A 12,918-nucleotide genomic window follows, 5' to 3' on the forward strand; every position below is an offset into this window, starting at 1 on the left:
AGGGAGCAGTAAGCCCACTGCAAGCTTCCTTCAAATTGGCTGCCTGCAGCTGAGCTAACTTATGCTTAAGCAACCTTATGACCTCTGGCCACAAGGAGGGGTAGTTCAATAGCATGAGGGGACAGGAGATTCAAGAGGACAAAGCACAGGATGTAGAGCAAGGGACTCCCAGGTTCCAATACTGGCTCTGCCACTGACTCTCATTGTGTCCTTTGCCAAGTTGCTTAAATGTTCCATATGAGTTTCCTTATCTGTAAATCATGCATGATAATACTTTCTCATATACCTCCCACTCTCTGAATGATATAGTTCACCAAAATGGGGTGGTACAACCATCAAGTTTGGTAGTGGTGGAGAAACCAAGATTTGAGGCTGCATTAGTTCTGCCCTGCCTCACTGAAGGGGTCACCAACTGTAAAAGCAACTGGTCTGCATATTTCCCACCCCATCCCCTGTACTGTCATCGAAGCCTGAACACAGCCAAAATCTTCCAGTGGCTGAGGTGCTCACATCTCTCAGATTCTTTGGACAATTGTCCCTTGAAAACTTGGTTAAATGTTTCAATAATGCCCTGACCCCAGCACTAGCTGCCGGGCTCCATTTCTCCTGAAGCAGGAGTCTGGGAACGACCTGAAGGTTTCTCACACACTTCTTCAGAGAGTTATTCAGTTAATTTTGGATGTGTGCTGAAGAGCTATCTTTCTCACTTCGTGCATAGTAGTGTGATCTGGGTGGAGAAGAATCACTTATATTTGCAGTGAGGAGGGGATTGTTTCACAGGCATACCCAAAAGTGCTAAGACCAGCTCTATATGGCAAAATGTGACAGCTTTTCTGCAGTTCAGCTAATGGACTGTGAGTGAATATTATTAACGTGTCTATTTGTTCATTTACATAGGAAAAGAATAGTGCTCACATCGTGTATGTTTTTTCTTACAAAGAACCAAATGCCTCTTGGAAAACTTGGAAAACCGTTGTATTTATTAACTTTTCTGTCTGTATATTCTGTTTTCTTTTTCTTATTCCATATTACTAAGAAATTACATGCTAAAAATACCCTTTATTTCTTAAGAATTCAGCTGCTGCTTCTGCTTATTCCTCTGTGGAAATAATAATCTTCTGTCTCTAACATCACAGTCACTTCTACTGGGATATCACAAATAAGATGATGGCAACAGAAGCCGGTGAACTTATAAACAACAGTTTTTTAGTCATGCAGATGTTTTTGGTAATAAAGAATGGGGGGGAAAGTACAAAGACAAAATGATATGAACAAAAAAGTATTTCTAAATAGAATTTTTAATATGTTTTCTTGGCACCTCAATGTCTCCTTAAAGTAGATTGTTTTCCTAAAAAATGATTTGTCATAATTGCATTGAACACAGAACTCAATGAAGTATGTAACCTCATGTGTTTCTTGTTGTGATGTAAAATTTTATCTACATTTTTTACAAAAAAAAAAAAAAAACCCTAAAAATGAGAGAACTGGAAAAAAATAGATGTTGGTAATTTTAAAAAAATTCATAACTTTTACATTCTAACCAAAAGTCTGAATATTTGCTTAACTGCTTTAAAATATAAAATAAACAATGACTTTTCAATAACTAAATTACATATAATAGCAACTTTGCAGTGATCCCGTCATCTCACAAACTAAGCAGGGCTAGATCACTATTTGGATGAGACCATGTAACAGTTGTAGGGAACGATGTGGTGATTCAGTAAGGTGAAATTATCCGTGAATCTGTGCTCTAGCATGGTACCAAGAGGCACTGTGTGGCTGCAGGTGCTCTTTTGAATGAAATGTAAAACAGAAATTTTGACCATTTGTAGTCATCACAGATACCGTGGCAGTGTTCAAAGCATTAGAAATAATTACTGTCTGGTTACCTAAATGTTTTCCCTTCTGTATTTTCAGTTGGATACGTTATTTTTCACATGTCCTAAATTGCTGTGTAATGTTGCTGTGTGTACTTCACCTCAGAGATGGCTGCATTGCAGTGGTAGATGGAAGTAATTATTATGTGTAGTTGATATTTCAGTTTCTTTTCTACTTCAGGTTCCATTTGCACAAAAGGCGATACATAAATGCTAGATGCTATTGTTTTTGTAAAGAGAACCGCTCTTCTGTATTAAAGGACTACAGTAGATAGTGCAGGCAGTGGGGAAGCTTTTCATCATAACGAAAGGAAAAAGTTAAGCTTTTTTATTCCATATGAGCTAATAAGGTTGACTTAAATTTGCTAAACTTCAAAGGAATATATTTACTCCATGACACTGATTCATGTGGTATTGTGGGATCCAAATTTCCATTAGCTGTAGGGAACGAGTATTTGATTAAGGGAGGCTCCATGGAGTCCTTAGTTTGATGGAAACTTCCAAAGTTGAGGCCACTGAGCACTGGGTTCCAAACAGGTCCAATTCAAACAAATTTGGAGTCCCCTGCAAAGCTATTCAATTGGGCACCTATATGCCAGGACCAAGATTCAGTATCACCTGTCCTCCATACCCATACCTATTCCCAACCCATATATAGTGCCAAGTGAGTTCACTCTGCATTGGAATATGGACTATGAAATATGTATAAATTGAGGTTTGTGATTGTGGGGATTTTCTGTTCACTGGGGAAGGAGAGCATGTAGTCTGTCCCAGTCTGGGGGGGGATGGAGAGAGAAACATACTGATTATCCCCCCCACAAAGGACTTTGTTGGCATGAAGTTGCTCTTTCTCTCCAGCACGTTGCACTAGAATGGGTGTGGTGGCCCCATAATCCTGGCAGACCCATATGGCTGCAGCAGGTTTGGAAGCATTGTCAGAATTGGCTCTGGTTCCACAGATTTGTCATCACTGGGTAAGAGCACCAGCAGCTCATACAGCGAATCTCACTGCTGAGCAAATTGTTCAGCACTCAACCCCAAGTCCTCTCATAGCTGAGACATCATCTGCCTTGTCCCATCCAGCACAAGCGGGAAGAAACAACTGCCAAAACTTGCTTTCAAGAAGTGGAATGATGAGTTTCTCAGATTTCCTCTACAATATGTAGAGGTGGGAGTGGGGGAAGGATGGAGGAACACAAAGCCAAGAAGGGAGAATAGAGAGAGACCCCTCTGAGGCAGGATGTGCAATATGTCACTCTGTTTCTTACTAGGAGGGAAGTTTAATCTCTCACTCCCAACTGCTAGGGAAGAGCTTGGTGTGGGAGAAGGGATTTTGGTGAGCGATAAGTTACATTTTGGTGGCTCCCAGACCACATTTAGTCTTAATCACCTAGCGTGACCAGATGAGAGACGTGAAATATTGGGAGCAAAAAAAAAAAAACAAGAGCCGGTGGTGGAGGAAAAAACAAAAACAAAAGCAAAAAAAACCCCACAAGAGCCGCTGGATCATATGAAAAATTGGTGGGGGCTGAGCACCCACCGGCAGCTCCACGCCACGCCCCGCACCTCCTCCCTCCCCCCGCACCAGCTCGCCTCCCCTCCACCTCTGCCTCCCCTAAGCAGGCTGCCGCTTCCTGCTTCTCCCCCTCCCTCCAGCACTTGTACCACCATACAGCTGATTAGCGCAAGCCTGGGAAGGAGGGGGGAGGAGGAGGAATGCGGCGTGCTTGGGGAAGAGGCGGGGCCAGGGCAGGGATTTGGGGAGGGATCCAATGGGGAAGGAAGGGGTGGAGCCGGGGCAGGGCGGGGACACGAGCCCCCTCCGCCTGTGCGCTGGAGGGCAAAATATCAGGACAATTTGCGTCCCAACGACAGGGGACAAACAAGTAAATATCGGGACAGTCCCGATAAAATCGGGACGTTAGGTCACCCTATAATCACCACTTCAGGAAATGGTTGTGAGTGATACATGTAGTGATTGTGGCAGATTGACAATATCCAAAACAGTCTTTGGGGGTGTTTTGTATTAGAATTGCAATTGTGTATGTGGTATTGTGGCATTTTATGTACCTTCTCTAATAGGTAGTGGGGAGGCTAATGAACTTCATCTGTTATCTGCCTTTGAAGCCTCTCCCTGGAGATATACACATACACTAGTTCAGACTGAATTTCCCAGGGGCAGAGAGGCAAAGAAAGGGTTTTGGGATGAAAAGTCTGGATTTAAATGCACAGGACCCCTAGTCCATGGAGGGCCTCAATCCTTAAGGTAGAGTTGGGAGGACTGGGCCTGCCAGAATCCCTGTTAGCGTGAACTCTGGTAAGCTTCTTAACATGCAAGAAGGTCTTTTACTGTTTTTAATATATTTTCTCTATAAGGCTTGTACCTGAAGAATAAAGTAGGTTGGAGAGAACTTTGAGGTACCTTATATCCACAGAAATCACTCTATCATCAGTCTCTGAAGAAAAAGCAAGCAGATCTGTTTAGGCAGACTCTCTTTGCTGGGAAATACACAGTGAAGACAGGGAACTGCAGCCTGGACATACCCTGGTCAAAAGGGAGTGAGAGGTGGGTCTCCCCTAGGGTGACCAGACGTCCTGATAAAATCGGGACCGTCCCAATATTTAGGTGTTTGTCCCGCTATTTCGCTCCACCGGCAGCACTGGGGTTTTTTTGCTCTGCCGGCAGCACTCAGCTTTTTATTTTTCTCCACTCCCTCCCCCACCGCCACCCCTATGTGTCCCAATATTTTCTTCCTCTCATCTGGTCACCCTAGTCACCCCACCCAAGAGAGGCAAGAGCTGGAAGCTGAGAGCTGGATGACGGAGGGGAAACACAGGTGCAGTTGCCCTGAACTGTGACATATTTGCAACAAAGCTTGTTTACAGTGATTACTAAGGAATTGTTCTGTGACCTTTTCAATCCTCTCCAAACACATACATATTGAGAAGCCTAGAATGATTGTGGTACACCGGTATTTTCAGCATTGTTAATGCTGAACGTGTATATTGTGCTTAGAGTACTTTCTGTACTCTTGATAAAATGTTCAAAAGCTTCTAAAAGAAAATGTGCCTACATATTAAGACAGGTGCTTTTACAAGACCAAGGTCATTTAATTGGGGAATGGTAACTGCTATGTTCCTTACTTGGTAAGATAATTGCTATAACTTGTGAAGACTATGAACAGCAGTTTTCTAAAAGCATTTAGCTCAGTGCATTGGCAGGTGTTTGCATTTTCTGGAAAGATCCATCTTCCAGATTGCTAATGAGTGGCCAAGCAAGCATACAGAGAGTTAATAATACTGCTTAATTGCCACAGTCACATAGAGCAACCACATAATTTATTGCTATTCTGAGCCTCTGAACACTAGAAGAATGATAAACTGTATGACAAAGGCTTACTGAGATTGCTAGTTAGTGAAAGTCACTGGCTAGAGTTGAATATCTCTCTGCCTCTAGCAGGTGATTCTTCTAACAGCATTTTCCTGCTTCATCAGGAAAAAAGGACATATAAATATTTTTTTTTCCTTGGCAGCTATTGTCGAAGTAATATACTTTCCAAATCATTACACAGCCAAAAGTTTCTTCCTGTGTTTAAACATCCACAGTGGATTAGAAAAGGATGTTGTGTTTTCCTGAACACACCTAATGAAACATAAATGTTAAGTGAGTCTGTGTTACTTGAACATCTGGTTGGAATATCGCTTTTAGCACATGTATAGTGAACTAAGATACCGTACAAGGAAATGTGCTAAAAAGGGAAAGACAGGCAAATTAGGAGATGAGTTAATCTTTCAAACGGGATAGGAGATGTCTCCACTAATCCACGTGACCACCAATGGTCACGAAGTGCATTGTAGCGGTTAAATGGTTTTAAAAAATATCTGTAGTCAGCAGAAGGATTACTTCTTTTTTAAAAAGAAATAAATGAATTTATGATAAAAAACTGATGAAAAAAACTGACTTTTTTTTATGTTAAAGTCTCTTGACTGGCCTAAATTAAGCAGGTTAGCTAAATTGTCTCATAGTGTCACTTTTACTTGACAAGTAAAATCCCAGAGCTCCCTTTCCTGAAATTAACAGTAATGTTCAGAATAAATGCTGAACAGAATGTGATGGTTGCATTTTTAGAAACTTGAGGGTTAGACTTGTCCTATTTTGCAAGTGGGGTAATCCACAAAGGTTTGGGACTCATATTGGCAGATTAATTGCCTTTATCTAGAAATTAGTCCAAAATATGTTTGAGAGTATTCATTGCACACCCAACTAATTGTTCCAAAGACTTTCCTGTCCTTCTTCAAAGTCTGTATCCCTGAACAGTAGTAAATTCCTGTGTCAGTACTGGTAAGTGGATAGACAGTAGAAATGCAAATTTCTGCTAATGAAATAACCAGTCCTCTTTAGTGTAAGGAAAAGTAATTACCCATAAAAGACTGCATCACAGTTGTGATATTACCTTGACTAGCGTTTGATTTGAAGTCTGTAACAGAGCTAAACACAAAACTAACAGTTAAATACAGATTCATACGTACAAAAAGAGTTTTTGGAACAAACTGAAGTATATTGGGAAATAGTTGCTAAAGCATTAACTAAAGTTCTCAAGTTGCCATGGTTACTTGGGAATTTTGCATTTTATCATAGGTTAAGATGCATAGGATGAAGTAGCCAAAATAAACAGGAAGTATAGTACACATGAACTAAAAATCTCCAAATCACTCAGCATCAGCTAATAGAAAGGCAAATAGCTCACGATATCAGCTGCTTGCTGACAAATCTATGAATGAATAGAGAAAAGAGGCCTGAAGGATATTTAGAACATGTGTGATTTAAAAACCCATGTAATTTTTGGAGTTAGAATTTATTTTTAAAAGAAAATAATCTCTAAAAATTTAAAGAGTGGAATGATTTTTATAAGCTAATTCTGGTATTGAAACCTAATGTTTGGCTTTGAGACCTTTAACAAAGAAGGTTGATGGAAACACAGATAATGCATTTCATACAGTTAGGCTGGCAGTAGCACTTATACAGGAAGCAGTTCATCCCCATGGAAACCTATTTGCATTTGGGACATTTCTACTGGTTGATTTTTTTATTTATTTTTTTTTTACTAGAGTAGCTGATGTTTTAGCATAATTGCCATATATTGACAACAGATTTCAAAAGTATTTTTAAAATGTCAAGTAGCTGAGCATGTGTACATTGGAGATGTTAAGATATTCAGCTAAGCTTAACTTTAGGTGTAGGATGAAGAACTGTTCCTGATGAATTTTAGGGCAATGTTTGGCCTTTCATTATCTATCACAAGCTGAAGGAACAATGCCTTTAAACTGATTTAATAAGATACATTTATCTTGAACTTTTTTTTTAAAACAGGTGACAAGAGAACTGAAACAGTATGACAATAAGATTATAGAGTGTAAATTTGAGAACAACAGCTGGGTCTTCATGAGGCAGAGAATAGACAAAAGCTTTCCAAATGCTTACAACACTGCCCTAGGTGAGTAGAATAACTTACTTTTGCACATACATTTCATTTTTACCATTTCAGTAAACTGGGTTAAATGGACTCTGGCAGAAAATTTAGTCCCAGAATTTCATCTGCCTTAATATTGTTCTAATTTATGAAGGAAAATGGTCTGTGGTCTCAATATCTAGTTTAGCAGTCTGTGTTTTTCCAGTATAACATTAGGTCCTGATTTTGCAAAGACTTATGTATGTGCTTAAACTTTTACACCATGAGTAATCCCAATGGTTTTAATGGGACTTACTCACTGGGTGAAATCAAATAGGCTACGCTCCCATTTGTTAAGTGCCAACTGGCTCAGGTTAAGGGAATGTTTAATTGCAGTGTAGATGTTTGAGCTCAGTCTAGAGCCCGGGGTCTGGGATCTCGCAAGGTGAGAGTGTCCCAGAGCTCAATCTCCAGCCTATGCCCTGACATCTACACTGCAGGTAAACAGCCCCTTAGCCCAAGCCCCACGAGCCTAAGTCAGCTGACATGGGACAACCACAGGTTTTTAATTGCAGTATAGACATACCAGTTACTTCACCGAGGCCATGATTTCCCCCGTGGTGTGTGAAGTAAATGTGTGTGAGTTCTTCGCAGAATTGGGACCTTATTTAGTCAAATATATGCTAAAGGCCTGCATTTAAGTGAGGCCCCCCAAAATATAGTTGCCTTAGCTCTACAACACAGTTAACTGACAAGCACTGGTGCTATGTTGACTTGTGCTGATGCACAAAGAAAGATACTTTGGCACATCAACATGCTACATAAGTTGAATTTGTTAAACAAAAAAAGCCATGATAATTTCAGCTCTATTCAAGATCATTGTTTGCCAGATGGAAGACAAAATTAGTAGGAGAAAATGTAATTTCAAGCTCCTAAAATAGTATTACAAACAATAGAGAGTAAAGCAAATGAAAGCTATGAAAAAAAGTTGTCCTTATAGGATTGTGACGCCTTCAGATTCTCCTATAGACAATAAAAAAAGAATCGTTTGAAAATGCAAAAGAGCAATTTTCTTTCAGGTGGGATGAATGAGTTTAAATAAAGATGTGTTGGAATAATATGAGTAACAACAGTCATACTGAACTGGCATTTTGTGGTGGTATCATAAACTTAAACATGGTATTCAGAACTACTAAGCTTCCGAGGAGGTATATGTATATTCCTAGTTTTTCTTTAAAATTAATCTACCCATGTAAATTTCTGATAATCTAGTGACATTAAATTGTTTGGATGAGCAAATTGAAATTAGCCATTTGATCAAGTGACAGTAGGACTGTTGGTGCCTTTAGGGAGACACCTCAGAATTCAAACAGCTCCACCACCATAGCAGCTTTGTGCGTCTTCTGCAGCCCTCACACCACCAAGAGGGAAAGAGGGATGGGCCACTAAAGAAGAGGTACCACTGTACCACCTCCTAAAGTTTTTCCCCATCAACACCAGCATTGCCTCCTAGTTGCTTCAGCAACCTTTTTTCTTTTGGCCTGCCCCAGCCTCCTCCCCTACTTCCAAGCCATTGCAACTTTTCCTCTTCCTTCCTCCACTCCCAGCATGCACAGCTTTTCTCTTCTTCCCCTCGGCTAGAGCTGGCTGAAAACAAATTTTCTGAAGAGTTTTCTCACCAAATAAATTAATAAATAAATAAAATTCAAAGAGAGAGAGGTTTTAGTAAAAAAAAAATTCTCATGGGAAATCATTTTTTACAATGAAATAAAAAAATCTGTGAGGAAAAATTGCATTTTTGGTTCAGTTGTTGAAAAAAGTTATTTTTGGAGTTTTGATAGGTTCTCTCCCCTCCTCCTTTCTTAACTTTTCCCCATTCGAAAAGGTCTATGGCGAGGAGGAGAGACCCACTTTTTTCCACATTTGAAAAAAGCGGGAAAGAAATAGTAAAGCTAAAATAAAATGTGTGTGTGCTACTTCTTTCCCTTTTTGAACTTCTTTCTTTTTAGACTTTTCCAGTGGAAAAAAGTATTTTTAAAAAATGGTTTGTTTTTTTTCCTTTTTGTCCCATTATTCCTGGTCAGCCTTTAAAAATGGTCATACAAATTTACCAGCACAGGCTTGCTGGGGTGATAACTTTTTTATTTTTGTAATTTTTTGTTTGTTTTTGGCAAGGCTAGCTACTTTTCATTATAATACTGTGTTTAAATGGACTAAAACTGATGCGTATAGAAGAAATTTTTAAAAAGCATCTTTACACCAAAAATGTTTTTAATTATAAAACCATTGCTATTAGGGAGGGTTTTATTAATGTTACATTAAGATTGTGCATGCTTCCAGAATTACAGTGGTATGAAAAGAATATCTTCAGTGGCCCATGAAACCATATTTTTAATTGCTAGTCATGAAGATGATTTTACTTTATATCAGTTGAGGGAGATAAGTTTACTCATTTTATTTTAATGGATATTGGGGCTCAAAAGAGTAACAATTATTCTTCCTCATGAAACTGCCTCTGTAGTATAGCTGATCTTCCTCATACTATCTCTCAAAATCTTTTATAGCCTTATCTTATATTTTTGTCCCAGGTAGTCATGGAATTGCACCTTAAATCAATATATCTTGCTTCTAGCCTTTTTTCCTAAGTACCATAGTTCATCAGACGAGACCAGGTTGCACAGGCAAAATGATAAAAAGATACTCAGTTCAGAATCAAGCCTTTTCATAAATTGTCTAAATTGTTTGATATTTGATGAAAAATCCAAAGACTTAGGCATTTCAGTTCCCAGTTTGTCAAAAGGGATAAAAATCATGTATTCCTACTGGTTACCACTTAGGTACAGCTTCAGAGCCAGAAGACACATTGCACAAGAGCTTTGTTGCTACTACTTGCCTAAGTAATGTGCTAATTCCTGACATTTATATTGAATTTAATTTTACTTTTTGACAAAGATTTATTCTCTTGACTAGAAGGCTAGACTGGTGCCTGTTGGGACAGCAGTTCTTTATTCTCTGTAGTCCTCAGCTGTGTGTGAGCAAAGTAGAGTAATTTCATCCCTAACACAAAAGTTCTATAAAATATATGTTCAAAACTGAACATTTGTGCCAAATACTGTCATTTATTTTGCAAATACAGGATCAAATTGTTCAAGTGTTGCATGCAGCCAATCAGTTTAATAACGTCAAAATGTGTTCTTTGTTCCCAGCTGTATGTAACAGCATCCAAAATCCAGTCACAAAGGAAATGTTGTTTGAGTTCATTGATAGGTGTACAGCAGCTTCTCAAGGACAGACGCAAAAACATCACCTGGATCCTGACGCTGAACTCATGCCCCCACCTCCTCCCAAAAGACCACGCACCATAACCTAAGGCCACAGTCTGAATGAATAGCATGTTGTTTACAAATCTGCAGAAGGTGAAATGAAAAGGTGTGTGGATTAAAAAACATTTGCAAAAAAGTCATTCTATGCATCCTGTAAATATCTAGATGCATTTTTTTCAAATGCCACATCATGAACCGACACTCTTTTTGTAACTGGCAAATTCAACCTTACTTTGTGGGATTTGAAGATTGAAATATCCAAAGGTTTAGACAAGAACAGTATAGAATCAGTGGAAAGCTGCCTTGTTTATACATGGATATCTTTCACCCTTAATTTATAATGTTAGCAATCTGGAACTGTGAGAAACCATTGGAACACTGTACTTTTTAGAATCTGTGGTTCAATTATAGTGGTGTTTCTTTTTCTTTCTTATTATTTAATTAGTTCAGATTTGTCACCCTTAGTATAATTTATCTTAGTGTTCCTACATTTCTGAGACTCATGTTCAAGAACAAACAGCAATGTTGTTTGTGCACTGTATTGGTTTAAAAAAACCTTATTAGGTTTACTAATTTTAAAATTAGCTGGGTTTTTTGTTAAAATATTAAAGAACTGAATCTTTATTGTTGTAAATAGCATCCTTTCTAAAGGAAATGTGCTGGGTGGTCGTGGGGGGTTGGTTTTGTTTTCGTTTCATTATTTGAAGTCACACACCTAATGTCTGGTCAATTTTAGCTCTGCATTTTAAGTTTATCTGTAGATAAGGAACACACGTGAAATCCTTAGTATTAAGGTCTCTATTTTGAGACAGTTTCTAATACAGGGTTTAGTTCTCCACAGTGAAGCCATTATAAATAATATGTAAAGGTACACCTCACTGTGATATGCAAGAGTAATACCCAGTACTAATGATGTTGTCTTCGATCCAGGTGCAAAATGGCAAAAGAAATGCCAGCCAGCATCTTTGATGAGGAGGTAATGCCAATGGAATAGAGCCCTGTCACAGGAAAAGGGCCTCCTGTTTTTAGATAAAAGCAGGGCAAAGGCAAGACATTTATTGGTGGAAATTAACATGCTGAATACCAAGCCGTTAATTTTCAAAGCAGCAATCAGTTGTCCTGTGACAGGATTCTAAGCCGCTGACTTTATTTCTGTTATACCCAATGATGAAACAAATATCCTAATGGCCCTTGCTGCAGTACAATTGGAAGTTGTTCGCTCAATTAAGATGGAAAAGCTGCATTCTAACAGACATATGGAGGCATTGCTCTGACTAGAAACAAAAGTAATTATAAAAATGCAGTTTTAAAAGTTTTCTGCACAGTTAATAAGCTGGTATTTGGCTATACAGTTATTGATAAATAAGTATAAGTATAAATATGGGTGATCCATTCATTCAACAGTCTGGTTAACTAACATAATTTCATTTGATATAATAAATGATCCAAAATAGTTTATATTTAAATGAGTTTTAATGTTTGTAAATAAAGTTAACTCATGCAGTATTTTTCCTATATGGAAATTTTAGGGCTATGCTTTGTGGGGGGTTCCTCCAATTGTTTCAATGTGTATAAATATACACTGTATCATTCACATGGTAATCCTAATGTCTCTTTCCTGGGATACTCCATATATGTGTTAGGGCATTGAAGAGGTTTAAAAAGTTGCTTTTTTTGCTGCAGTAAAACTTGAGGAAAAAGTGTGTTCATCAAAGCTCATGTTTCAACCATACAAACTTTCCGTGTATTGTCTTTATAACAGATATATCTCCTATGCAAGGTTGAAAAATTATCTCCCCAAAACAACCTTATAAATTTCATGTGAAAACCTATGCAACCTCAATTCATCCTTCATGGAAACACGCAGTACATTTCTTTTCCACATAGTTTTTGTTGTATTTTTCCCCAGACTTACAGCCCTACCATTGAGTTAAGTCATGACATATATTTTATCAACAATCTCTAGTGCTGTTTAAATGTCTATGGTAATTGCAACCTTTTAACTGAGAATGAGATATGTGAAAAGAGCATTTTGTTTTAAATATTTATCCAGATTATTTCCTCTCTTTTCCTTCCCACCCTCCACCTCTTTATTTCAACAGAATTTTAAAGTTTATAATTTGTCATTTTCTTTAGTGCATTGTAGCCTGCCCTCAACGTGCATTCCACACAGTTCACGAATGCACTGTTACTCTTTGCATATTTTGACGTTACTTTTTTTTCCACTCAATTTTTAAAATTGGTATATTGACGGAATTGTAAAGACAT

At 38.4% G+C, this 12,918-nt stretch overlaps 1 protein-coding gene across 1 annotated transcript in view; it reads left to right on the plus strand.

Annotated features, from left to right (window-relative positions):
* Positions 1–11,274, plus strand: part of RNGTT (RNA guanylyltransferase and 5'-phosphatase) — a 416,529-nt gene extending 405,255 nt beyond the window's left edge. Inside the window, exons 15-16 of the mRNA XM_054023811.1 lie at positions 7,249–7,372; positions 10,534–11,274. Coding sequence (XP_053879786.1) covers positions 7,249–7,372; positions 10,534–10,697 — 288 coding nt within the window. The 3' untranslated portion in view covers positions 10,698–11,274. The remainder of the gene's footprint in view (positions 1–7,248; positions 7,373–10,533) is intronic.
* The last annotated feature ends 1,644 nt before the right edge of the window (positions 11,275–12,918 follow it).

Source organism: Malaclemys terrapin, chromosome 3 (genome assembly GCF_027887155.1).
Source record: "Malaclemys terrapin pileata isolate rMalTer1 chromosome 3, rMalTer1.hap1, whole genome shotgun sequence".
NCBI classification, from domain to species: domain Eukaryota; kingdom Metazoa; phylum Chordata; order Testudines; family Emydidae; genus Malaclemys; species Malaclemys terrapin.